This window comes from Syngnathus typhle, linkage group LG17 (assembly GCF_033458585.1).
Source record: "Syngnathus typhle isolate RoL2023-S1 ecotype Sweden linkage group LG17, RoL_Styp_1.0, whole genome shotgun sequence".
NCBI classification, from domain to species: domain Eukaryota; kingdom Metazoa; phylum Chordata; class Actinopteri; order Syngnathiformes; family Syngnathidae; genus Syngnathus; species Syngnathus typhle.
This window is the reverse complement of record NC_083754.1, coordinates 4,379,757-4,402,244: the sequence shown is the minus strand read 5'-3', so window position 1 is coordinate 4,402,244 and position 22,488 is coordinate 4,379,757. Positions and strand designations below refer to the sequence as shown.

At 43.3% G+C, this 22,488-nt stretch overlaps 2 protein-coding genes across 7 annotated transcripts; one reads left to right on the top strand and one right to left on the bottom strand.

Moving 5' to 3' along the window:
• Positions 1-1,599: 1,599 nt before the first annotated feature.
• Positions 1,600-6,279, top strand: si:ch211-157c3.4 (Lipopolysaccharide-induced tumor necrosis factor-alpha factor homolog-like). The gene is made up of 5 exons (XM_061304310.1): positions 1,600-1,739; positions 4,313-4,359; positions 4,424-4,516; positions 4,628-4,826; positions 5,438-6,279. Exons 2-5 carry the CDS (start codon positions 4,317-4,319, stop codon positions 5,556-5,558), a joined length of 456 nt encoding a protein of 151 aa, XP_061160294.1. The 5' UTR covers positions 1,600-1,739; positions 4,313-4,316; the 3' UTR covers positions 5,559-6,279.
• Positions 6,280-8,120: 1,841 nt separating this feature from the next.
• On the bottom strand, positions 8,121-22,003 carry usp7 (ubiquitin specific peptidase 7 (herpes virus-associated)). 6 transcript variants are annotated; one of them, XM_061304306.1, is made up of 31 exons: positions 21,436-22,003; positions 18,439-18,543; positions 18,167-18,365; positions 17,544-17,682; positions 17,379-17,467; positions 17,151-17,259; positions 16,912-17,042; positions 16,169-16,223; positions 16,003-16,083; positions 15,701-15,791; positions 15,399-15,481; positions 14,865-14,974; positions 14,326-14,503; positions 13,762-13,906; positions 13,522-13,652; positions 12,911-13,045; positions 12,263-12,364; positions 12,075-12,180; positions 11,783-11,875; positions 11,618-11,685; positions 11,316-11,416; positions 11,071-11,224; positions 10,920-10,987; positions 10,499-10,607; positions 10,315-10,392; positions 10,138-10,238; positions 9,926-10,025; positions 9,571-9,690; positions 9,428-9,499; positions 9,259-9,349; positions 8,121-9,139 (listed from the first exon to the last, which is right to left on the bottom strand). In XM_061304306.1, exons 1-31 carry the CDS (start codon positions 21,530-21,532, stop codon positions 9,033-9,035), a joined length of 3,348 nt encoding a protein of 1,115 aa, XP_061160290.1. In that variant the 5' UTR covers positions 21,533-22,003; the 3' UTR covers positions 8,121-9,032. The 6 variants fall into 6 exon arrangements, with proteins under 6 accessions (XP_061160290.1, XP_061160288.1, XP_061160289.1 ...); XM_061304304.1 differs by having other exon boundaries at positions 10,499-10,601; positions 21,436-21,939; XM_061304305.1 differs by having other exon boundaries at positions 12,263-12,352; positions 21,436-21,939.
• Positions 22,004-22,488: the final 485 nt, after the last annotated feature.

Below are 22,488 nucleotides of genomic sequence, written 5' to 3'. Positions count from 1 at the left end.
CTGTACATGCTGATCCGATGACAAATGGTTGCAAAAATGCGGTGGAACAGGCGTGCAATCCGAACACGTATTTGGAGGAGAGATGTTTCCGAAAAACGAAGCCCGGGGAAAGTCACAGAGCGACAGCACAATCAATGCATTTGTTGAAGAACCTTTACAAGAATGTGTCGAGAAATGCAGTAGTGGAGAGGGGAACCTGTCACATGTATATCGAGTTTTACAGGCTACAAGGTTCTTTAGCAACGTGGAGAAGATGAGTCATTGGTAACTTTTGACATTCCTCGCAGTGTTGCTGCAGGTCAAAATCTTTCCCAGGCAATCTACTCCCAAGAAGCACTTTTATGTCTGATTTCGATTGACGTCATCCTGATTTTTTTTTTTTTTTTTTTTTTTTTACATCCTTACTATAATTATTTGAGGCCCTTTATGACAGCAAGGTATAATCAGCCCAGCGTATTTTGACAAATACTCAAAAACTTCTGTAAACTGTTCCAATTCAGCTGATCTCACTTCTACCCATGCGAATCACTGGCGTGCGATGTTTGTTTTGGATTGCCCAACTAATTATTGTTCTTATCTCATCATAGCGACCAGATATCTTTGAGTGAAATGAAAACTTCCCGTTGGCTCGCTCGCTTTGTGTTCGGGTCCACTTAAAACCAACACTAAACAAGATGCTGTTCTATTTTAAGCTGGTCGAAACCACATCTTTAATTTCCAAAACACATTTTTAATGACAGACCTGTGTGCCACAGGAAATTACCCAACTTCACTTAATTGGGGAATAATGGACTAAATTTCTGCACGTCAATTGTTTTAGATGGTACAGCTGATTTAGTATAAATATTCAAAACTAACCCAATGGTCAAGGTCACTCCCATCTCCCTCATTTTTTTTTTCTTCAGAATATTATGTTGACAGATGCACTTCATTCTCTTAAACATATTTGCCGCACCTCTACCCTTCCTCTCTTGTGACATTCCGAATGTTCCCCTGCGGGGTGTTAGTGAACGTAAATACATAAATTGAGCTTTTCCTCTGTTTATGTTGTAGTCACTCCATATCGTAACGTTTGGAGCTTTGTAAAAGCAGACAAAGAAGAAGAATGGAAAGCTAATTTGTGTATACATTTTAATCATTGGACTTGACTTTCCTTTTTAAGAAAAGAGTGCGGCGATGCTACACGACACATCCTGATTTCAGTCATTAAAAGACATTGATCGACATTCCGATCACGTACTTTTCCACGGGATATGTCCGACGGAAGTGCCACCACCTTAAAAATGACAGTCAAAATTCAGATTATTTAATTATATTTCCTTTAACTGTCTCGAGGGATATGTTTGGTTTTTCCCCCCCCCCCCAGATGTTGCATCATCCAGTATTAATTTGTGACCCCAAGGTCACGTTTAAAGGCCCAAAGAGCTTCAAATCCGCCGAGTTAGTCGATGGGTTTTACAGCAGGAGCAGGAACAGGTTTGGCTCCCTTTTAGTGGGTGACACATACACACACTCCTTCAATAATCTGCGAGCGACAAAGAACAAAGTGGCAATCTTTCGGTTACGCCTAGCGAGAATCGACGTCCCGATGAAGAGGGCGGGGCTTGTAGGCGGGGTTTCGGGGTTTAGAGGTACAGGTGACACGGCTCCACCCGTCAGTGGTGTTGCGTCTGGACCGTCAGTAGTAGTGGCTGCAGCTCGCTCTGATCCTTGCACATAGAGGCCAGCACCTGAAACAGGTGAGACTCTCACCCATGGATTGTTCTCTCTTTACCGTCATTGAAATGAAGGGGTTTTAATATTGTTCGTTTGGTAGCTGCGGGATGTCAATAAATAGCAACGTATGCAAAATAAAATAGCTTGGAGCAGTAAACAAAATTAACAGGTTCAAGATGGTTTGTTTCTCTGTAAATGTAAAATTTGTACCTAGTTTGATAAAAAAAATAGATGTAAAACAATATTTTTGTTTTTTTAGATACAAACTTTGATTCATAAAGTGGATTATGAAATTAAATGGTTCTTTTTTTTTGTCTCGGATTTACTGCTTGAACGCGAGGCGGCTAATTAGATTACCATTTCACTTCAATAGTGACGAGAAAAAAGTCAAGGAAAGATTTAAGGCGAGCAGGTTTGGATTAGCAGACGGATTTTTTTTTTTTTTTTTTTTTATCAGGCATACCAATCAGAATTTTTGCAGCTGATGCGATGATGAAATATTTTTTCCCGTAACTTGTAGGGGTAGTGGCAATACAAACAAAGTTATTGTGTTCCCAAGGTGCAGCCATAACTTACTGGTACACAGTAGTTGTGTTTGCACTGTCAAAGAATGGAAGCATTATTGTCATACAGGGCCAGAATGTTCTGAAATGCAATAAGTGGCTTAGACAATTGCTAGGCATGAATTGGCACTCCTTTTTATTTAGTACAGAGTCCTTCTTGAAATATAAATAAATTTCCTCATTATTATAATTGTTTAGACAAATCAAAATGTACTTTTAAGGGGATTTGTCAAATATCCACAAATACACATGACTGATGTTTATTTTAGGCGTTAGTAGTGAAGTTTATCGATCCACCAAAAACATGTTTGCTGTTTTGGGTGTTAAAAGTCCCACAATGAAAGAAAATGCTTGCTTCTGGAAGAAATGCACAAATGCAATATCCCAGTTGTAGAATTTCCTATCGATTTTGTGATTCGCCACTGACCATTTTTAGCTTTTTATATCATTAGTCAAAATGCAAAAACTCAAATCTTGCCATAATGGGATATCTCTGCTAAGTCCGGAAGTTCAGCTGTGCGACGTCAAACTTTTAATGAGATAATTACCCGCGCTCGCTGCTCCTTTGTGAGTTGATTAAAGGAGGTCTGAGGATGAAGAACATTCCTCCTTCAGTCTGGTTAGACCAGCACAGATGCCACATGCGGTCCAACCACACCTTTGGCTCAGGTTTGATTCCTGTGAGTGGCGAGGCGAGGTGACGTGAGCAGGGCAGGGACTTCTGACGCTTGTTGTCGTGACCGCAGAATGCAGACTGACCTGATTAAGAACTATTTGTATTATACAACTCATTCACATTTTAAATTAGCAACTTAAGTTTCTCTAATGGGAACTTTGATGTGGTGCAGTTGAGATTTTTCTAATATGAAAAAAAGTTAGTTTTCATGGTGGCTTTGTTTTGTTCATTTTATTTTTTTCACCATAAGTTCTCATGTGTTAAACTAATTGCCAAGGACAAAAAGGACATTTTTGCTAAAATATTAATTCAAGTTCAGTTATTTCATTAGTTTTGGTATACTAAAATAACTGCCTTGCCTATTGCTCCTGTGATTTTATTTTTTATAGACACTAATAAATAAATACAAATATGGTTAATTTCCACTTTCCCTACTTCTACTGCTTGGAGTGGGTTTTTAGTTTTAGTTTGGACCACTACAAATGTCCACATGATAAAAGATTAGGCGCTTAAGGATCGGGCCACGCAAAGAAAGAAAGACAACTGAAATCCATATTCGCAATGATATCAATGATATGGATCAGATCAATGAAATCAATCCCGCACACATTTAAGCCAGCACGTTAGTCACCGACATTTGGTTTGGCGCACCCTTCCATCTGTACGAAAAAGCATGTCGTTGGGCCACATTCCTTTAGCGGAATATGTGCGAGCATGAGAAGCAATGACAATAAAGCATCATTTGCTCTGTCAAGTGTTTAATTTGTTTATTTTGATAAACACTCAACATGTGGACATGTTTTTGTTGTTTTCAATGTATGTAGGCAAGCTACTCGTAGTTAACTCGAAAAAACTTTCCATTCTTACATCTCAGGTAGCGTACATTGGTTACATTTTTTTTACAAGTACATATTTGCATTTCAGAAGTGAGGCCCGAAGACAGGAATATAATAGGTCGCATTATGATGATAACTAACTGATGATGTTTTGGCTACTGCGCAGATAAATGCTGATAAGATATCTTCCATTATGAGAAATAATTTCAGTGTCTATGCAAACTACACCATGATGACCTTTATCTCTTTCCTGCTGCAGCCGTGTTTATTTTTGTACGTAACAGTGCGAAACACAATTAAAGACAATTGATTCGCGTGCTAAAGGCTAGCCACACCCAAAAGGACGACTACACCCGGGCGTTGCCTGCTGACAGAAAACATGCACACAATGCAGCAGCGTGGAAACATCCCAAGCATAACACGTGCTCCACCGCTCAGGCTATTTACGCCCTCTAGAGGCAGGAATCAGAATTACAAAATCTAGAAGTTTCAGACTAATTCTTTTCTTCTTTCTGTTCTAGCACAATGGCTTCCGATGTGAAAAATCCTCCTCCCTACACGATTCCAGGTACGCTCGTCATCATGATCATTGCCATCATTTATCCTCAAGGTGGTTTCTTTTTCTGCTTTAGTTGAGCAGGTCGGAGGAGACAAGGTCAAAGTCTACCATGTGCATACTCCATTCAACCCTGTCGCCACAGAGACTGTCTCACCTAACATACCAGGTAACAAAAGAAGCACAAATCAAATTGATTTAAAACGTAGCATCATTGCTAAAAAAAAAAGTTGTCAATATTATTGCAAACCACGGTCACATCATGTGTCCTCTCCGTCAGTGTACACGAGCGGAGGCGGAGGCTTAAGCTCGGGTTTTGATGGCGATGGCAAAAAGACCTTTAGGAGCTACGACACATCACTGGGCTATACTTCTGGCATGACAACATGCCCGTCCTGCCAGCAGCAAGTCATGACCAACGTCTCTTACAAACCAGGGACGTATGCCTGGCTTATGGCTCTACTATTCTTGTGCCTTGGGTGAGTGACTTCTGCGTACACAAATGTGTAAGCTCTATTGGCCATGTATTGCTGTTCAAGTATGTAAAATCACGTAAAATCGTTGACGCATTGTCTAGCACACAGGTGTCAAACTCAAGGCCCGGGGGCCAGATACGGCCCACCACATGAATTGATGTGGCCCGCGAAGACAAATTGTGCATCAGATTTGTGTGTCATTAGTAGAATTGGAAATTGTCTTCACTTTTAATATATATATTTTTTTAATATTTGACCAGTTTCTACTGGTCTGATTTGAAAAGGAGTTATTTGTCAGTTTGTTTTGTAGTTTTTACTGTATATGAGGTGCTCATATATTTATTTGCATAATGGCCCTCCAAAAGAAGCTAGGACTACAATGCGGCCCGCTTAAAATAAGAGTTTGACACTCCTGATCGAGCAAACTGGCAGTCGTGCTTCAAGCATGAACCAACCAATAATTTCAAATTAAACACAGTAAAGGTGGATATTACGTTTTAGTTTCAGCGAGAGTGTGCCTGCGAGTGCACGCTCAATGATTTACTCTGTTTAGTCTAGTTTTTTTTTTTTCTTTTAGCCCCTAACCAATCTAAATGTCTGTGCGTGTCTTGCAGGTTGTGCGTGTGCTGCTTGTGCTTCCTTCCTCTGGTGTTAAAAAAATTCAAGGATGCACACCACACGTGCCCCCGTTGCAATAGACTGCTGCATGTGGAGAAGAGGAAATGCTGTGACTGAGCCCCCGCACCACCAATCCACACAAGTACAAACAAACACGGGTCAAAATAAAAACGACCCCGCAGCGAATTGACAACAACAAAGTCACTTTTTTTCTATGGGTGAGGCTGCTTGAGCTGGCATGGCTTTCATGCTAAGCAATAAAGCAAAGCTCATTTCTCACTCATCTCCTCCCATGCACTTCTTCTTCCTGTTTACAGCCACAACAAATATCTTGACAAAGCTCTGACACCGCTGATTCTTATATCGAGTTCAAATGAAGGCCTGTACATACATTTAAACTTATTGTTTCTAGGGATCAATCATGTGAAAGTGAAAAGTGGAAATTTCACGTTTGTGTCACAATGCAATAGAGTAAGCTATTCAATGAGTGTATGTCTCCGTTTATGAAGGACTTAAAGCTGATTTAGATGTTGTGTACACCAACCGAGTTTGAACCCACCAGCAACATGTAAAATAACTTTTATTCCCTGATGAAAACAGAAGTTTATGGCAAAAAAAGAAACCACCTGTTATAACGAATGTTTTCACATCAATCGTATTGCAAATATGAAAATTCGTTGCTATTTTCTTGGAAACAAAAAAATATATATAAAACAGACTCTTTAATAGGAAATAAATAAATAATCTCTGCCATTAATCCCACAAAGACTTATCTCCTCTACTATCAATAATTATTTTAAAATCATATTTGTCGAATAAAAAGAACGGTCTATATGAATGCATGTGTGTCTTTCTTTTTGAGCCCGACTTACAAAGATTTTCCATTATAGGGCAAAATTAAAAACGATTCTAGATAATGGAAAAAAAAAAATGAATAAAACAACTTCTGTTTGGGTCCCTTAACAACGTTGCAACAACACAAATATGAATTACAGAATATATGGCGCCTAGAGTAATGCACTACAAAAGAATCCCGGATCAAAGTTTATGTTTTAAAGTCAAATATTTGCCCACGATCTTCACATAAATGGTAGGCAGGTAGCAGAAGCTCAACTCACCTGTCATCAATTTCCGTCTTCCCGTCTCTGTCATGCGCCTTCCCTTGGATGTTTCTCATTGGCTCGCATACAACCAGGTAAGTAATTGGCTGTGCGGAGTGTTGCGTTCAATGTCGAGCAGGGAGAATTTTATATCAGTTTTTTTTTATTTTTTTTTAAAGATTTTGTCTTGAATGTTTGGATAAAGTACTAAGAAATTGTTGGTCCCTTTGCATTCGGTTGTCAATTATATATTGTCATCAAATCAAAGAAAATCACGCCATTGTTTCTTAATATATATATATATATTTTTATCACAAAACAGATATTTTTTAGAAAATGGTTGTTCGTGTTTTTTATGGGTGGGCACGACCCCTTATGGCCCATTCGTGAGAATGAGTGTGCCTCATAGTGAAATGTATTTTCCTTGAGAGTTATATCAGCTTATGAAACAAATGAGAATTTTTTTTTGGCCAGTCTTGTAGCATAAATCAATCTCCAAATGTGGTGGTGGGTCTTTGTATTAATTATTACAAATAATTTTAAAGTTTTATAGAGCCACCCCCTCTACATAGTTTTATTGAATAAACATTCATCACTTACCTGCAAGTCTTGTGACATCCATTTTCCTTGCAGTCACTCAAGTGCATGGACAAAAGTTTTTTTTTTGTTTTTTGAAACCGTGATGACCCTAAAAAATGCATGCATTCTGTAGAATGACTTTTATTTTCAAGATCTTGAGTCATGTTGGTCAGCCAAAGGTAAAAGAACAAGCAGCAAATTTTTGTAGAAAATTTTATTCAACATACATTTTCCAGCAAAAAGGCAATATACAGGTATAGTTGTCGTACACTGCTGCTACACTGAGGATTTTCAATTGGGAAAAAAAACTGATGTGATTCTGTAGGTCATCTTTGTACTGCACTTTGAGACGAGACAAAACTGATGCAGTTAGTTTGGAAAACATATGCAAATGTAACAGAACAGAGAAATGTCAAATGATACAACAGGAACGCAAAGAAAAAAAAATAAAGAAAAACCTACACACAAGAAATATGAACAACCGGCTCCTTCTGCACCCCATAACAAAGGCGAGCGTTTCTCTTTAAATTTTACATGTTCATAATTTTAAATATACAATTCATAAATGTTGTCTTTACAGAGCCACACTAAGCATTGAGGAGCATTCCACCTGTGCTTGAAAAAAAAAAAAAAAATCATCACTGGGGATTTAAGTTTCTTACAATGCTGGGTTTTGTCCTTTACACAATCCTCAATGTGCCAGCTCGACAAGACTGCGGCTCCCTACCACACAAGCACAGTGCGCATAACGCTCCCAACCACCAGGGGGAGACACATACTCAGAGCAGACAGGAGAAAGGGATGATAGATTGATGGAGAGAGGAGAGCTGCTTTGGTGTTACACGGGAGGAATGACTGAGAAAGCGGCAAACTAACAAACAAGAGAAACCCAGGGACTGCCTGTCACAAAAAAAACCAAATCCAAATTGACATTTTCCAGTCCTGAGCTCTCTGACGTTAAGTGCCAGCGTGCAAGATGAAATAGAGACAAATATCTTCCTCATTTTTTCGCCGTTTTATTATTTTTTTTTCTTCAAACATTTGCAGTGGATTCTTATTACTGTATACAAGTTCTGAAGAAAGACAAAAAAATAGTCTCCCAACACAACTAAGTGAGGACAACTGTGCGTAAACGTGGAAATACTTAACTTGTTGTTGCGCTAAAAGGGCAAGAGCAGAAAATATAAGAAGCACACTCGGGCTGCGTAAAAAGATGGATCTTAACAGCTCCTAGCTGTTTAGTTGTGGAGAAAATTTCATCCTCCCTGCCTGTTAGTCCTCGCAAAGTACTTCTATTCAACTCTCCTCACAGCAGCAAGTGTTTATTTAAAATCAACCCACCCAAAAAAAAAAAAAAAAAAAGTGAGGCGGAGGAGGGAAAAATTAAGTCTAGAACTTTATGTATATTTATATAGATATATACATTATAGTATAATATTTTATCCTGTGTCACACTTCTCCACATATTAAAATCCAATTTAATTCCTGCCACTTCCAGACAACACCACGGGCAGTCGACAGTTAAGAAAAGCCAGGGAAAGGGGTAAAATGTAATTAAGAGATTGGCAAAAAAAAAAAAAAAAAAAAACCTAGACAAAACACGAAGAAAGAACCAAAGAAAGAAAAAAGAAATAGGAATTCATAGTTGCAGTTTATATTGGAGTTGAAGGAGAATCCATCAGCTGCAGCAAAAGGGGGAGCCGAAGACAAGAGCCAGTGCAGAGCTCCCTTGTGTCCAGGCAAGGAGGGGGGGGCCAAAAGTGATGAGCACACATACCAGCGCCCACATACACGTGCATGCGCACGCACACTCAAGCGCACACTTCCACACGCGCACACCAGTGAGGTTGGTTACAGTCAGTTATGGTGTGAAGTAGGCAGGAAGGAAGAGGAGGAGGAAGGACGGGCTGCTTTAGTTGTGAATTTTGATTGCTTTCTCCAGGTAGGTGTAGCGACCTCTCTTTGGAGCTTTGTTGAAATGATCCAAGCCCAGCCAGGGGCGCGGGTGAGACATGTTGCCTGCGGTGCGGGGGAAGGACACACAAGAGAGGAGAGAGAGAGAGACACACACCTTTGTCAATGGACTGCTGGCAGCTTTTTGTAAGGGGAGGGGACAAAAAAACATGAACTCAAGATACCCGGCTGTGGTTCAAAGTCCTTCAGGTTGACCTCGTACTCGTCTTCAGTGATGTACTGATGTCGGCCCATCATCACAATGGCAAACTTGAACTGCAGAAGCGAAAACAGAGCAAACATGTCACGTAGATGTAGGTGCGCAATGTTAAGCCACTTGGGCGTTGTACCTACCTTCTCAAATTCTTTCTCTTGGATCTCCAACATTGACTGGATCCTCCTCATCACCTCCCGAAAAGACTCGCCCTGTTACGGGGGCAGAGATGAGTGTAAAAAAACAAAAAGGACAATTGCTCAACAGAGACACAAAAACAAACCTGTCTGATTTTGAGCAAGAAGGGGATCCCGAATGTGCCGAAGACCTCCTTGTGGAAATGAGCGACAGGGATGAGCAGTTCGCTGTCCTTGTCCAAATCAACCTGGTCCGCGGGAATCTCCTGGATGACCAAGACCGACAAGAGTGAGAGCAGTCACAGTTGAAATGTAAGGAACAAGCAAAACACGTTTTAACAAGGCCTCGATGGCTCGAATTTGTCAAAATAGTTTGTACTATTCGTGTCGCGGTGTTCGGTTTTTTTCCCCTTTATAAAACATGCAGCGGGTCACACTGACCCGCGACCATTGAGACGGCAAGCAAAGAAGCGGACTTAACAAACAGGTGCACATACAGACCTCTATTCTGAAGGTGCGACTGGCAGCCGGGGATAAACATTCTAGAAGCTCGTCCTCCTGGTGAACCCCGATGATTTTATAGCTTACTATCTCTAACAGCCTGCGGGGAGGATGAAGGAGGGCGGATTAAAACTCTACACCGCTGTCATATCTAACAAGAAAATGGCCGAAACACAGATGCTCACGCAGGCGTGAGGGTGAGGATGAGATACCTGAGCTTCTCAGAGCCTTTTTCGGAGAGCTCCACTGCCTTTTTACATTCATCCAACAGGTCGCGGACGCAACCGTGTTTGTCCGGGTATAGGGTGATCTCCTGCAGAGAGCAGGGGTGTTTAACTCTTCACATCGCACGTCGAGCGGTATGTTCGGGTGTACTCGTACGGGCCTACCTCCTCTCGGAACTGGCTGTTGAGCCATATGGATTTAAAACTCCGCCTGTTCTCAAAGTCGGTGATCTTCATTTTCAACTGCATGTGAAGGGGGGGGGGGGGGGGGGAATCACTACATGAATATTACACACATCGCGGTTTGGTCTACTGTCTTAGTTCAACGACAAAAGCACGACGTCGTCACCTGCTGATAGTAGAGTTTCTTGGGCTGCCGAGGCTTAAAGAATTGCAGCAGGTCCCGCAGTGTTCCCTCATAGTTGTGCCTGAGAGGATTCCCTGGACCGTCCCTGTACCTGGCCACCACACCACCAGGCAGGGGGGGGGGGGGGGGGGGAGGATGGAGAAAAGGGGCAAAGGCGGGGGGGAAGGAGGCAGAGGGCAAAGGGATGGAAGGCGGGAGCCGTGGAGGTCAAAAAGTGGGCAGAAAAGACAGAAGATGTGGGAGGAAGAGGGGAGACAACAAAATAAGGTGGGGGGGGACAGGTTATGCAACATTTCTTCAGCATGTCATCCAAGTCAACCGTGTCAATGGCAGCACATGCAGGCCTCTTATAATCGTGCGTTCGTGCATGTGGGTGGGCGTGAGAGAGTGACGAGCCTCCTACCCCTGCGACTTAAAGAACTGCAGGAGCATGGGATCCGTGTTCAACCTCTGGGCTACCGTCTTTGCCACCTGACACACACACACACACATCCCATCCATGTTAGCACTGGCAGCTAGCGGATCATATGGCCACTCGTTTCAAAGTGTTATACCTGAAAATAGTTCATGCGATTGGAGAGCGTGACCACAAAGCCCGGGTCATTGTGGATGGTCTTGTCACAAAAGATGACATCTACTCGGTAGTAGAGGTCCCGGAAATATTCCTTGGCCGTCGGTAGCTCGCTGCTGTCGTTCTCCGGGTCGTCCCTGCATAGTCGAAGGAGAATGGATGCATCATGACAGCAGAATGTGTGGCTCGCTTGGTTTGGAAAAACAAACATTGAGCAGTGCTGCTCACTTCTGGAAGACAATGATGTCCCCATCCATGAGTTCATCCAGGGCCTTGTCCAGAGAGACATCGTAGTCCTGAATCCGCTCTGTTAGATTGGGCTTAACTTCCTGAAACAAACAAGGAGGCCATTGTGGGACATGGAGTACTCGAAATCGGCAACGTTAAGCTCGCTGCTGTGTATGTGAGAAAATCAGACGCTATCAATGTGCAACGAGAAGAGTGCGTCAGAGTTAGCGACTTGTACAAAAGGTGAACGTGAGAAAGAGTGGGGAACGTGCCAACAAGTGCGTGTGACAGAAATAGATCACCTCATAGAGGATAAGGCTAGTTTCCTGCTGAAAGCCTGCTCGCTCACACATGACGGGTATCAGGTCTCCTGGTAACACACACAAGAGCAGAAATAAACATTCCACGCTTTTCGACGTGGCGTTGCATACGACATGCTGTGTTATCCCGATGGGGCTGCTACTGACTTATTTTGCAGGATATAGGCGTGTAGATATGTCCACAATAATTTAAGCTTCTGGTTTTGGGGTCGTACATCTTCAAGAACAACATGACATCACCTGAAAGGAGGAGAAAGATAAGATATATTTGCAAAATGCTCTGATCAAAATAGCTCAAAAATGTTTCATCATGGACATCAAGTGGAAAAAATTCCATATAATCCGATGATTGAAAGCTATAGTGACAGCACCAGCTCTTCAAATGAGACCTTCAAAATAGAACAGGGCACCTTGTCTCAATTCAGCTTTGGGTACTTACGATCTTTGTCAAACTTGGGTAGCGTGGCCCCACTGGCTGCCAGTTCGGGATCCACCGTCTCCAGAAATATTGTCCAAGGATTCTCGTTGTCACTCAAGCCAATCATCTACAAGAGAAAAATATCAGGTCATTGACAAGGCGGAAACGATAATAAAGAGAAAAAAAGGAGTTTCCTGGCAAGCACTCACCGACTTGTTGCAGTCGGCCTCGTAGTCGAGCATTGCGGGCCGCTTAGTTCCGTTGGTACGAGCTTGCATGGGCCACAACCTCATCTGCTCCTGTGGGAAACCCTGCAGCCACATCAATGTCGTGCATTCACGGTGCAATTGGGAAAATCATAATGGTGACATCGCTGCAGGTGTCGTGTAAACACATTGGGGCTGTTGACTAAACAGTGGCATCTTTGTGCAACCATCTGCTGCCCTGTATCGTTCAGACGTCTGACAGCCGCGTGTCTGCTTTTCACCGTGTGAATGAGAACAATTGGCTTGGGTCGTGCTTCCAAAGTACACTCTGCCATTTTCCCTCTGGGGATCGATAAAAGATACCTTATTTGCTGGTCTAACATATAATAAATACGCAACGTTATCAACAAACAAGTCTCGGTCTGTTTCGACAGCGCTACCTTATTTTCTTAGTACACCAAAACGTTCATGTTGACGGCCTTGCAAGTGACTGGAGTGATTTCACAGGTTCAAATTGATTCAGCAGAAAAATGGCCATGATATAGGAAGCCAACAACTGGCGAGGACGGCGTGAAAAGCGTCATCAGCAACACAATAGGAAAGAGTGATAAAAAGTGCAAAGGCTCAGCTTGGCCTGAGCGTATTCCTCACCATGGTCTGGGAGAGGTTCTGGACAAACTCTTGCAGCGTGGAGCTCTTCAGGACCTTGAAGACGGTGTACTTCACCTTCTCTTCATCGTACATGTCATTACCCTGATGACCACAGAACTGGTCCTCTGTCACCATCTGTGTACAGGGAGAAGCCATGGGATGAATACAATACAAAATAGACTAAATAGAGTGTTGAGCCAAAGAGAATGCTTTGGTTTCTTGAGTTCCTGCAGCAGATTGAAAGGTGCCAAAAACAGAGGTTGACTGTCCACAGCAGACGGCCTGCTCAGACTGACAAGACAAGACCCCTTTTATTACCGAACGTTGTCAACTAAACTGACAGCCGTGCCGGCAACAATCACCTGCTAGCGTTTAGCTTCGAAGCCTGAATAGTTTTGCGGCTTGCACGGCACACGAGTCTCCATTGTGACACAAATACCAAACCCACATATCAAATTAAGACAAAAAAAGAATAACAATAAAAGCGTGACATGTATTTTAATTTTATTGCTGGTTGCTCAGAGGTAGGTAGAAGGCGCGAAATAATGTTGCGTCAAAATAAAACCCAAATTTGTTGGACTAACCATGTGAAGACTTTTGCTTTTCCCCACCTGAACTTGCATGTAGAGATGAGCCTCTTGACGCTCCTTCCTCTTCTGTGCCTCTACCCTCTTTTCCTCCTGCAGACGTTCTACCAGCTGCTGGGGTATGTCCACATCAGTCATGGGGAGGAGCACCTCACCTGGGATGAATAGATAAAACGCACGTGTTAGCCGAGCCCATCGCTTACGCAGCCTTTCGAGGTGCCCGGAAGCCGGCTGGCTCCGCTCCATAAATCCGGTGTTACGTACTCAGCTTGGATTCCCGTATGTAGACCAACATGTACGCGTTGGTGCAGTGGCGAACAGAGAGGTCGTCATCGTGTCCCCCGTAGTTGTGCTCAATGGCCTCTTCCTTGGTGCAGCGTGATACAACGTCGTCATCAAACTTGCACCACTGCAGCGGAGCGCGGAGAGGGTGGGAGGAAAAGAAAAGAAAAGAGTGGCACAGAGCACTTAAGACAACCATTTATGTAGGTTAAGTGACCACATAGCAGAGCGTTCCAAACGCCATTTCAAGACATGCTCTGGCTGATGCTCTGTCAGTGATACTCGGCTGGTGACAAGGATTATTTAGCCAATCTGCTTTTGAATGAGTAGGCTTTGAAAAGTCAGTCGTCAAAAGTCACTGTATAGATCTCACGGATGAAAATGCTTTCTGTGGCCAGACAGATGAGCATCTTCGACTGCATCTCAAATAGATTCCTCATCCAACAACAGAGCTGACAGATCTATCGGCCGCAAACAATCCACACATAACTACAAAAAGACAGAATTGTTGGTGAAATGAATATAAAAAAAATAAGTTGTTCTTACTATTGGTTCCTTGACACTCACTTTGCCGTCCCCTTTTGGATTAAGGTAGACGACATAGTGACCGCCATGGTTGTCCCCGCTGTGCACGAGCACGGCGTGCAGGATGTAGTTGGCTGGGTCCTTGGAGTCAGGCTTCTGAAGGAACTCATCCAGAGGTAATTGGTCTGGAAACTCAAACCTACCCAAGACAGGACAAGCACAGAACAGGACGGATGATGAAAGTTCAACTGCGCCTGGGAGACTCTATATTCTTCATTATATTCAACACTCTGCAGCAGAGATGGGCAACTTTGATGATTGCCTGGCACAGTATGTGCCATCCATACATTCCGTTCTATGCTTTCAATGTAATGGAGGACATCGTCACAGGGATGACTCATGGCTCGCAAGCTTAGGGTGAAAAAAATCTATGTGGAAAAATCAGCTGGTGTCACAGTGGATTGTTCCAATAACCATTAGGGGCAATAATTTGCCCTGCAAGGTCACAGCCTGCTTTTCACAAAGAGCATGTTGAAGTGATGCTGCTGCCGTTGCCGTACCGGTCATTAATCTTGATGTTTTGGTCAGTCTGCGGATCATACATGAACCTCATCAGCTGCAGGTGAAGGATGGGTGGGAAAGTGAGAAACTTCACTCCTTTTTCAGCTTCCTAGGGAGCAAACAAACAAGTACCTGGTAAGGGCATCGCACTTGACAGGTTTGTTGGGTGCCCTTATTAGGCAAGTGCAGCGATTCCCAACCACTACGCAGCAGCCCAGTGTGCTGTGCGAGATCATCCGGTGTGCCGCAGGAAATGAGCCCATTTCACTTAAATAGCTCAGAAAATTACATTATCTACAAATAGCTACCTTTGTAACCTTATCAATGTTGCCATTGAAATATAGTTACAAGCAAAACAATAAAATGGTCATATACTGAATAATAGAAAGGACACGATTGTAAAAAAATATATATGTTTCTATATTTTTTTCTAATGTAAAATATGTGCTGTGAGTAAAGGTTGGGAACCACTGGGCTAAAGTACTACATGTGTGAATGAATTTGGGTAGGACATATTGGGAATGAACGCTTACCTGCAGGCCATGTTCTCCGGCATCATATTTGTTGTCTCCATCCAACTGTTCAGTTGCAACGTAATCCTTAAATGACTCAAAAACTGGAAAAGGGAGAACATTTGCGAGATCAGATATTAAAATGGTGGTAGCGTAAAACAAATAAGTCGTCAATTTGAATGTTTTTATCAAGAACACAGACCGACCATGACATTTCTATCAGTGCTGACCTAAAAACTAAATCAAAATCACTGTGTACGACTGGAAACGAGTTTATAAAAAAAAAAAAAAAAAAGGCCCAAAGTTGTTATGTTCATACTCACTGTTCTTCTTTCCTTTTATACTAAGCTGGATGTCATAGTAATCCTCTATCCGCTCTGATCGGTAGTCCACATGCTTGCACTGGATGTATGACTGGAGAGACACACACATATGTAATCTGTAAACTGTAAATACAATACTTGTGAGACTTTCGATTTCTGAACGATCTTTTTCATACATGTTGCGAGCACCTCGTTACTGCGTCAAACTGGATAAGCCTCTCAAGCCAGTTAGCAGAATTGTTCAACAACCACTTCAAACATGACACGCCTGTCAAAGAGAAGGACGCGGATAGAAAACCTACCACCATCTTTCCCCTGAAGAGTTTCGGGATGGTTCCCTCAACACATGTGCCTTTCATTTTGTTCTCCACATTGTCAAGGAGCTGAAGTACACAAAAACAAAACCCCAGAAAATTTATTTTCAGCAGTAACACACATGCACATTGCTTTTGTTTGATTAAAACTCACCACCCTGCAGAGCTCTTGAACATCATGTTGCATGAAACTATCGAGAGTTTCCCATCTGCAAAACAAACAGAAGAGCTTTTAGGAGACAGCAGCTACAGATTACCAGGCAGAATTCCCTCCGGGTTGAGACATCAATCATTTACATGAACGACACTCCCAAAAAGGCACAGTTCAAGTATCTGCTTTAGTTTTGGTGAGGACCTCCACATAATAATAGTTCTTAGTCTGTTACCTAAAACCATGTGACAACATCAGAGTACTCAGGCAGTGAAGAGCATCATGACTGCCACGTGTCAATCAATGGTGCAGTACAGTGGTTCTCAACTCTAAAAGGTTTTAGAACCCTGGATGTGGTGTATTCAAATTAGCATGCAATGAAAGCTGATGCCCGTTTGGCTAGTCCTGAGTGAACTACGAGTACATTAAACGAAAATTTCAGGTAAGCCGGGTTTCTCGGAAGTATGTAAATTTTTGATATACTGAGCCAACACACTATATCAATAGACAAGCAGGCAATGTGTAGAATGCAAACATTATGGAGACAAATGTTCCGCTTCATTTTTCCTCATCCTAACCCAGGTATACTACAGAATGAGAATCACTTTAGTGACCATATTTTTCAAATTCATGATGCATTTATTGACTAGTAGGACTTACAACCTGAAGCAATTTATAGTCTGAAAAATTAGGTACTTGTAATTCTACACAACCAACTCTAAGAAAAAGTTTAAATATTTAGTTACCCAAAAGACTTGGTGAGTTTCTTGGTGCCAACGGGCTTGTCGCTGTGTTGCAGCTCATAGAAAACCCTCTGCAGTGCCAGAGGAACACTCTTGGATGAGTCGTCTCCCTCTGTGGGCATCATGTATACTGCCTGCAATGATTGGATTGACACTTTAGGACGACAATTCTTTTTTTCCCCACCATTATATAGTCATTTCTAAATGAACAGACAGACGTGTAAAAGGACGAAACATCTCACCCGGCGTAGTTGGTTGGTGAAGAAGAGTGTCTGTAGTAGGCTATTCATGTAGCAGGTCGCTCCTTGGTTCTTGAGTCCTACATAACCTGTGTGCTTCTTTGAGTCCCAGCTGGTCACATACAAAATAAATGTTATTGTTGGAATGCCGCGTGCCTTCATGGACACAGTGCTGCTGAAAAAGCCAGACTTGGACAGCTGGGGCAACAAAGAGTATGAAAAACCACATACGCTACTCCATGCGGGGCATCCGCCTGGACGTAGACCTCAAATGTGACTTTGTCGTCATCAATAAAGGCCCTCTCTGGGTCAGTGACGTCCTGCAAAACAATGTCAGGCGCAGAGTTCAGAAAGGGCACCGGAAAGTTGAAACAAAAAGAATGGCAATGTACTTACACTCCAGGACATAAAGTTGGAAAAGCCCCAATCGTTCTCTTTGTGGAAGAACAGGTGACCAATCCTGCGACTGAACGACTTCTCGTCGTCTTTGTAGTTGATGATCTTTAGCATGGCTTGTGCATGGCACGACCATGACCTGAAGACAACACGATAGGGTGCCATATAGTTATTATCTAAACTAAAGGCTTACTTCACATTATTGCGCAGGTTGTTCACAATGTCAGTCCTATCAACAACGTTAGATTATTCGTAAATAAAACATGGGCAGAGGAAGGCGGCACTTAGTCTTAGCAAATATTAATTCTTGAAGAGAAAAGCGAGACCTCCCAAAATTGTATATATCACCATAATGTATACCCAACATTAGAAGCAGTGAGGGGGGAAAAAAATCCATCTACTTGATGTGTATTTGATTACTGTGTATTTTACCATCGGTTTGTTTATTTTAGCGTGGTTTTTTTTTTTTTTTAGGTGGGTACAAAAACATGCATTTGTGGCGGTGTTCATTTTTCTTCATCTAGTACTACTTTGCATGAAGCGCCAAGTGAACATTAAACATGGCAGTACAACCAAATCCTACTTAGTCAGACAAAGTCATAATTCAGAGAGAAAACACATACGTGGAGTCTGATTCCGCATTACACTGCAAGAAGAAGCCCACGCTCTTCTGGTGTGGCCGGTCAGCGTAAAAGCGTGGCATCACCATGATCTTCCACGGGAGGTTGCGGACAAAGCAGGACGGGCTGAGAACTGACTCACTGAGGCGACTGAAGCGCTCCACCACAAACCTAAAGGTTGCTTCTGACCGCCAACTGGTGTCTTGGGTGAGGGAAAGGGAGGAAGTGAGAAAGGGAAGCGAATGGCAAAATGAAAGTTGTGCGCCCCTCCTCACCGTCCTCCATGTCTTCCTCTGCGTTATTGTGTCCGTCTGCCATGGCCATGTTACCATTGATGACTGGGTTGGCTGGAATTCTTGGAGGGTCGTCTGTATCCCCAGCTGAGCGGACAGAAACAGAGAGACAGCGCCATTATTCTGCATGACGATCGGAGCAAAGACATCAGTCATAAAATGTTCTCCTCTTGTTGTACACATGGCATCCGTTATTGGAAATCCATTTCCGTGGGATATATGCTCAGAATCAATGTTCCAGAAACATAACACTGTTCAAGGATTCCTTCAATAGGTCACGTGAATCGGCAAATTTACCGACAGTGACTAAAGACATGTTGACCTTTTTGTAAAGGGTTGTAGCATTCAAGCAAGCCTAAAAGAAACAAACAGAGGGACGAGTCATGGACCAGCCGACCTCCTCAGGCATTTGGGAATACAATGCTCCATGGAAGTGTAACTCCAGGCTCCGAAAAGCTGCATCTAAAGCGTACAACCACAAGAACAAAACAATGGATTCACCCTAAGAAAAATTGACGTATGCCAGAGTCTTGACCCAAATCATATTGAAAAATGGGTGTTGTGACTTGGTGGGGTGCATGAGAAACCTCCCTCAGAATTGGATGGGTTCTGTCCAATTTTGCAAGAAACGCTGGTAAAATATGAACAAGTCAAGGCTGTTGGACTTAATCCAACATCATGAATGAGCTAATGGTATGGGTCCCTCTAACAGATTTTGGTTGTACCGGAAGTTATAAATCGTAATTTCTGACCCCCAAAACATGACTCACCGGTTTGTCAGTGGAACAACACGGCAACTGTTTGCCAGACTGCCATTAAAACTATTAATACGCGCTTGTTTGCTTCCTTCAAATTTGAACAAATAAAAGATCTCGCCAGTCGCTCTGGTTGATTGATAAACTAATGACCATGCTTTTCTCTTGCATTTGGGGCTGGCTTCAGTGTTGGTGGGAAGACGGTCATTACCAAGTGATTTTAAAATAAGTGATGTCCTTTTGAACGCTGCATCACAAATGTTTATCGCTGGAACTCCGCACCTCCAAAATCCTCCATTTTTCGGAGACCTACGAAATTTGGTGTTATTAACAGTGCTCCATTTTCAACATTAGACTGGTCGGTATTTGTAAAAGTTAACACCTACATCATGGACTGACCAACAGTATAGATTTGTAAATAACGAAATTTACCATATTGTGACATGGGAAGTTACAGCTTGTGAGTTTAAAATATTATGCAAAACTATGTTGAAATCGTCATCCGGCTGGTAAAATGATAAACATATCGGGGGAGGCTGCTACACGCAAAAAAAAGCATACAATGCAACATTTAATAAGTCTAAGTAGCTCAGGATTACTAGTAAATACATAGTCAATTTAAGCGACCATTTGAACGAGTCATCTTGTGTGCTGGTTAAGAACGCTTGACAGTGCGTTTAACCAGAAATTCAAATCAATAGGGATAAGTGACGCAGTGGATGCTGAGCGCTCGCAGACTTGTACTTGAGCCAAAATGATCATCGGGAAGAAAAACACATTTGAAATGGTCTACACGCTGACGGGTTATGGGTGCTTGCTGCAATGTTGCTGGCAGATGTGCCGCGACTACTGAGCGGACTAACAAAAACAGAGATGATTAAAAATGGCGAGCTCCATGCTGTTCGGTCTCATACAATGAAGCAGCAAATCCCCGCGCTGCTCCACAGTGGGCCTGGCCTGACTGCAGCGGCAACATTAGTAAACATCCAACCACCATATCGCCATTTAAAACTCATTTGGAGCAACACATGGCTGTTTTTAGAATTACTTGTTATCTCGATCGCACTCACGCCACATATTATACCATTGGCAATTTGGCAAAGCGGCACTGACGCAGCTGCGTTAGCCACATAGCTCGTTAGCAAACACTTAGCCAGCGTCCGTTTACTGTTAAAGGCCGTCGTTAGCAACCATTAGCTGCTACTGTGACAAGTAGGGGCTAACAGCCTGCGATAAACGATCGAGGACAAATTATCACCAAAAAGTACAGATATACGCACTTGAAGAAATCGCGAGGTGTGAAAGTGAGGTTTAAACAGGTGCCAAGAAGAAGCTTGTAAAACACAGGCCACCATTTTAGAACGCCACACACCCCCTCCGTCAGAGTTAGCTCAAGAAGCTAACTAACGTGTTTAGCGATCATCGTACGAAGCCAAATGGGCCTTGCTGTTAATTGCATGAATTTCAATTTAGCAGCACGCGTACGTTTTACCGGCTAAAAACCATCGAGTCTCATTCAGAAGCATACGTTGTAATTCGAGCAAAGTTTACTTGCGTTCACGTTGGGGAGGCCCCAAAACGAGTCTCTACTTCTCGGGGCCCCCTTGTGTCCTCACGTCACCAAACATGATAATGCTAACGCATAACATGAATTTGTCGAGTAGCTTCAGAAAGTAGGTCTTCATGCCTCGATCGCGTAAAAATGTATTCGTGGGCTCTTCAGCAAAGAAACGCAGGTGCCACAAGCTGTCAAAATTCCACCCACCAGTCACCCCAAGAGAATGGTAATGTTATATCCAGCAGTTTGTTTTAATTTATCATATTAACAAGCCCACTGTTTACAAACACTCAAAATTGCACATCAGCACCGATCCACTTACAAGAGAATGAGCTAACGCGAAGAGTAAATTAAACGCGTTCTTTCTTAGCACATGAATGAATGCTTCAAACGACTTTTAACCATCTTGCTTGGGTGGTTTTCTTTAGCATCCACAATCATAACGTGAATGTAGTCACACAAAAACTTAAGCTTATAAAAGCAAATGAGGTCAACTCTGCAAAAGTATGCTGCAACGTACGCGCAATCAACACAAACGCAGCCGGTTAGCTACGGGCCCTCATGTTTACTGTAAAGTTCAACTCCCCTTGCACGGATGCAACTTGATGCACACTTCGCGTAAAGGCCTCAGTGGTTTACCAAATGCTTCCAAGTGCAATCACTAACCTTCCATTTCCATATCCTCGGGTTCGCTGAGCTGCTGCTCGCCGGCTTTCTGCTGCTGCTGTTGTTGCTGCTGCGTGTGGTGATGGTGGTGGTTCATGTTGGCAGCTTTTGTTGCGATGCGGGGCTCCCTACTCTCTCGCTTGCCGTCGACGTCGCCCGAGGCCGGTTCGTATGCGAACCAGGTTCTGGACTGCTGCTGAGGTGTGATAAGATGCGGAGGTGGGGTGGACCGCTCGAGCCTGGGCGGCCGGGCCTGCTCTGTTGCGACCTCGGCCTTGTCCGCTGTCAGCGCCGGGGATTGAGGAGGGGAGGTCGGCGGGGGAGCGGGTAGAGAAACGCGGACGTATTTGCTCGCTATTCGCCCAATTTCGGCGCCTTTGGTGGGTGCGAGTAGCTGGCTTGCTGGGACTACGGCTCGGGACTCCGAGGAGGGAGGCCCGTAGAAAGGAGCTAAATTATTCCGGCTTTCCACCGGGAAGTGTGGAGCAAAAACACGACCCGCACCTGGTGGAACAAATAGCCGGTTTACAGCTAGCTTAGCTACCTGACACAAGGTAGCCAAAAAACGCTAAAGATACAACAATGAAAACAAAAGCTCTGGCAGTAGACACACATTCAACAACTTTGCTTGCGATATCCCCAGTCCGTGTGCTCCTCCGTGTGTCCCTCGCCTGGGGAAGAGCGGAGGAGAAAGCTATCCATTCAAACCAGGTTGCAAATCGGAATAGCTTGCACTGACGTTAATTTGGAAGTTCGCGGAGACGAGAGTTGCCGCGGCCCCAATCCAAACAGATCACCCACAAAAGCGTCCTACTAACAAAAAGCGGCAGGCCGTCGCATTCCCGTCAAAGTGCCGTTCCACAAGAGGAATGTGCGTGATCATGCAAGCGTTGTGACTTGAGTGGCGCTGGCCCTCGACACGCTCCTCCCGTCCGTTTGTGCGAGGTTCAATGTGTTGAGTCAAAATGGCGGCCGCGATCTTCAATGAAATGTCACATCCGCATGGAGATCCAAACAGTGGCCCAGCCCCGCAAAGGTTCACTTCCACCGCTC

Bases quoted from the DNA above. Each gene is read 5' to 3' on its own strand.
- si:ch211-157c3.4 (XM_061304310.1), top strand. From the start codon at position 4,317: ATGGCTTCCGATGTGAAAAATCCTCCTCCCTACACGATTCCAG. The intron at 4,360-4,423 runs GTACGCTCGTCA...TTTCTGCTTTAG, and splicing joins TCCTCCCTACACGATTCCAG to TTGAGCAGGTCGGAGGAGAC. The intron at 4,517-4,627 runs GTAACAAAAGAA...CCTCTCCGTCAG, and splicing joins TGTCTCACCTAACATACCAG to TGTACACGAGCGGAGGCGGA.
- usp7 (XM_061304306.1), bottom strand. From the start codon at position 21,532: ATGAACCACCACCATCACCACACGCAGCAGCAACAACAGCAGCAGCAG. The intron at 18,544-21,435 runs GTTAGTGATTGC...CTGTCCGCTCAG, and splicing joins CGAGGATATGGAAATGGAAG to CTGGGGATACAGACGACCCT. The intron at 11,225-11,315 runs GTGAGCAGCACT...TCGACTATGCAG, and splicing joins GACATCATTGTCTTCCAGAA to GGACGACCCGGAGAACGACA.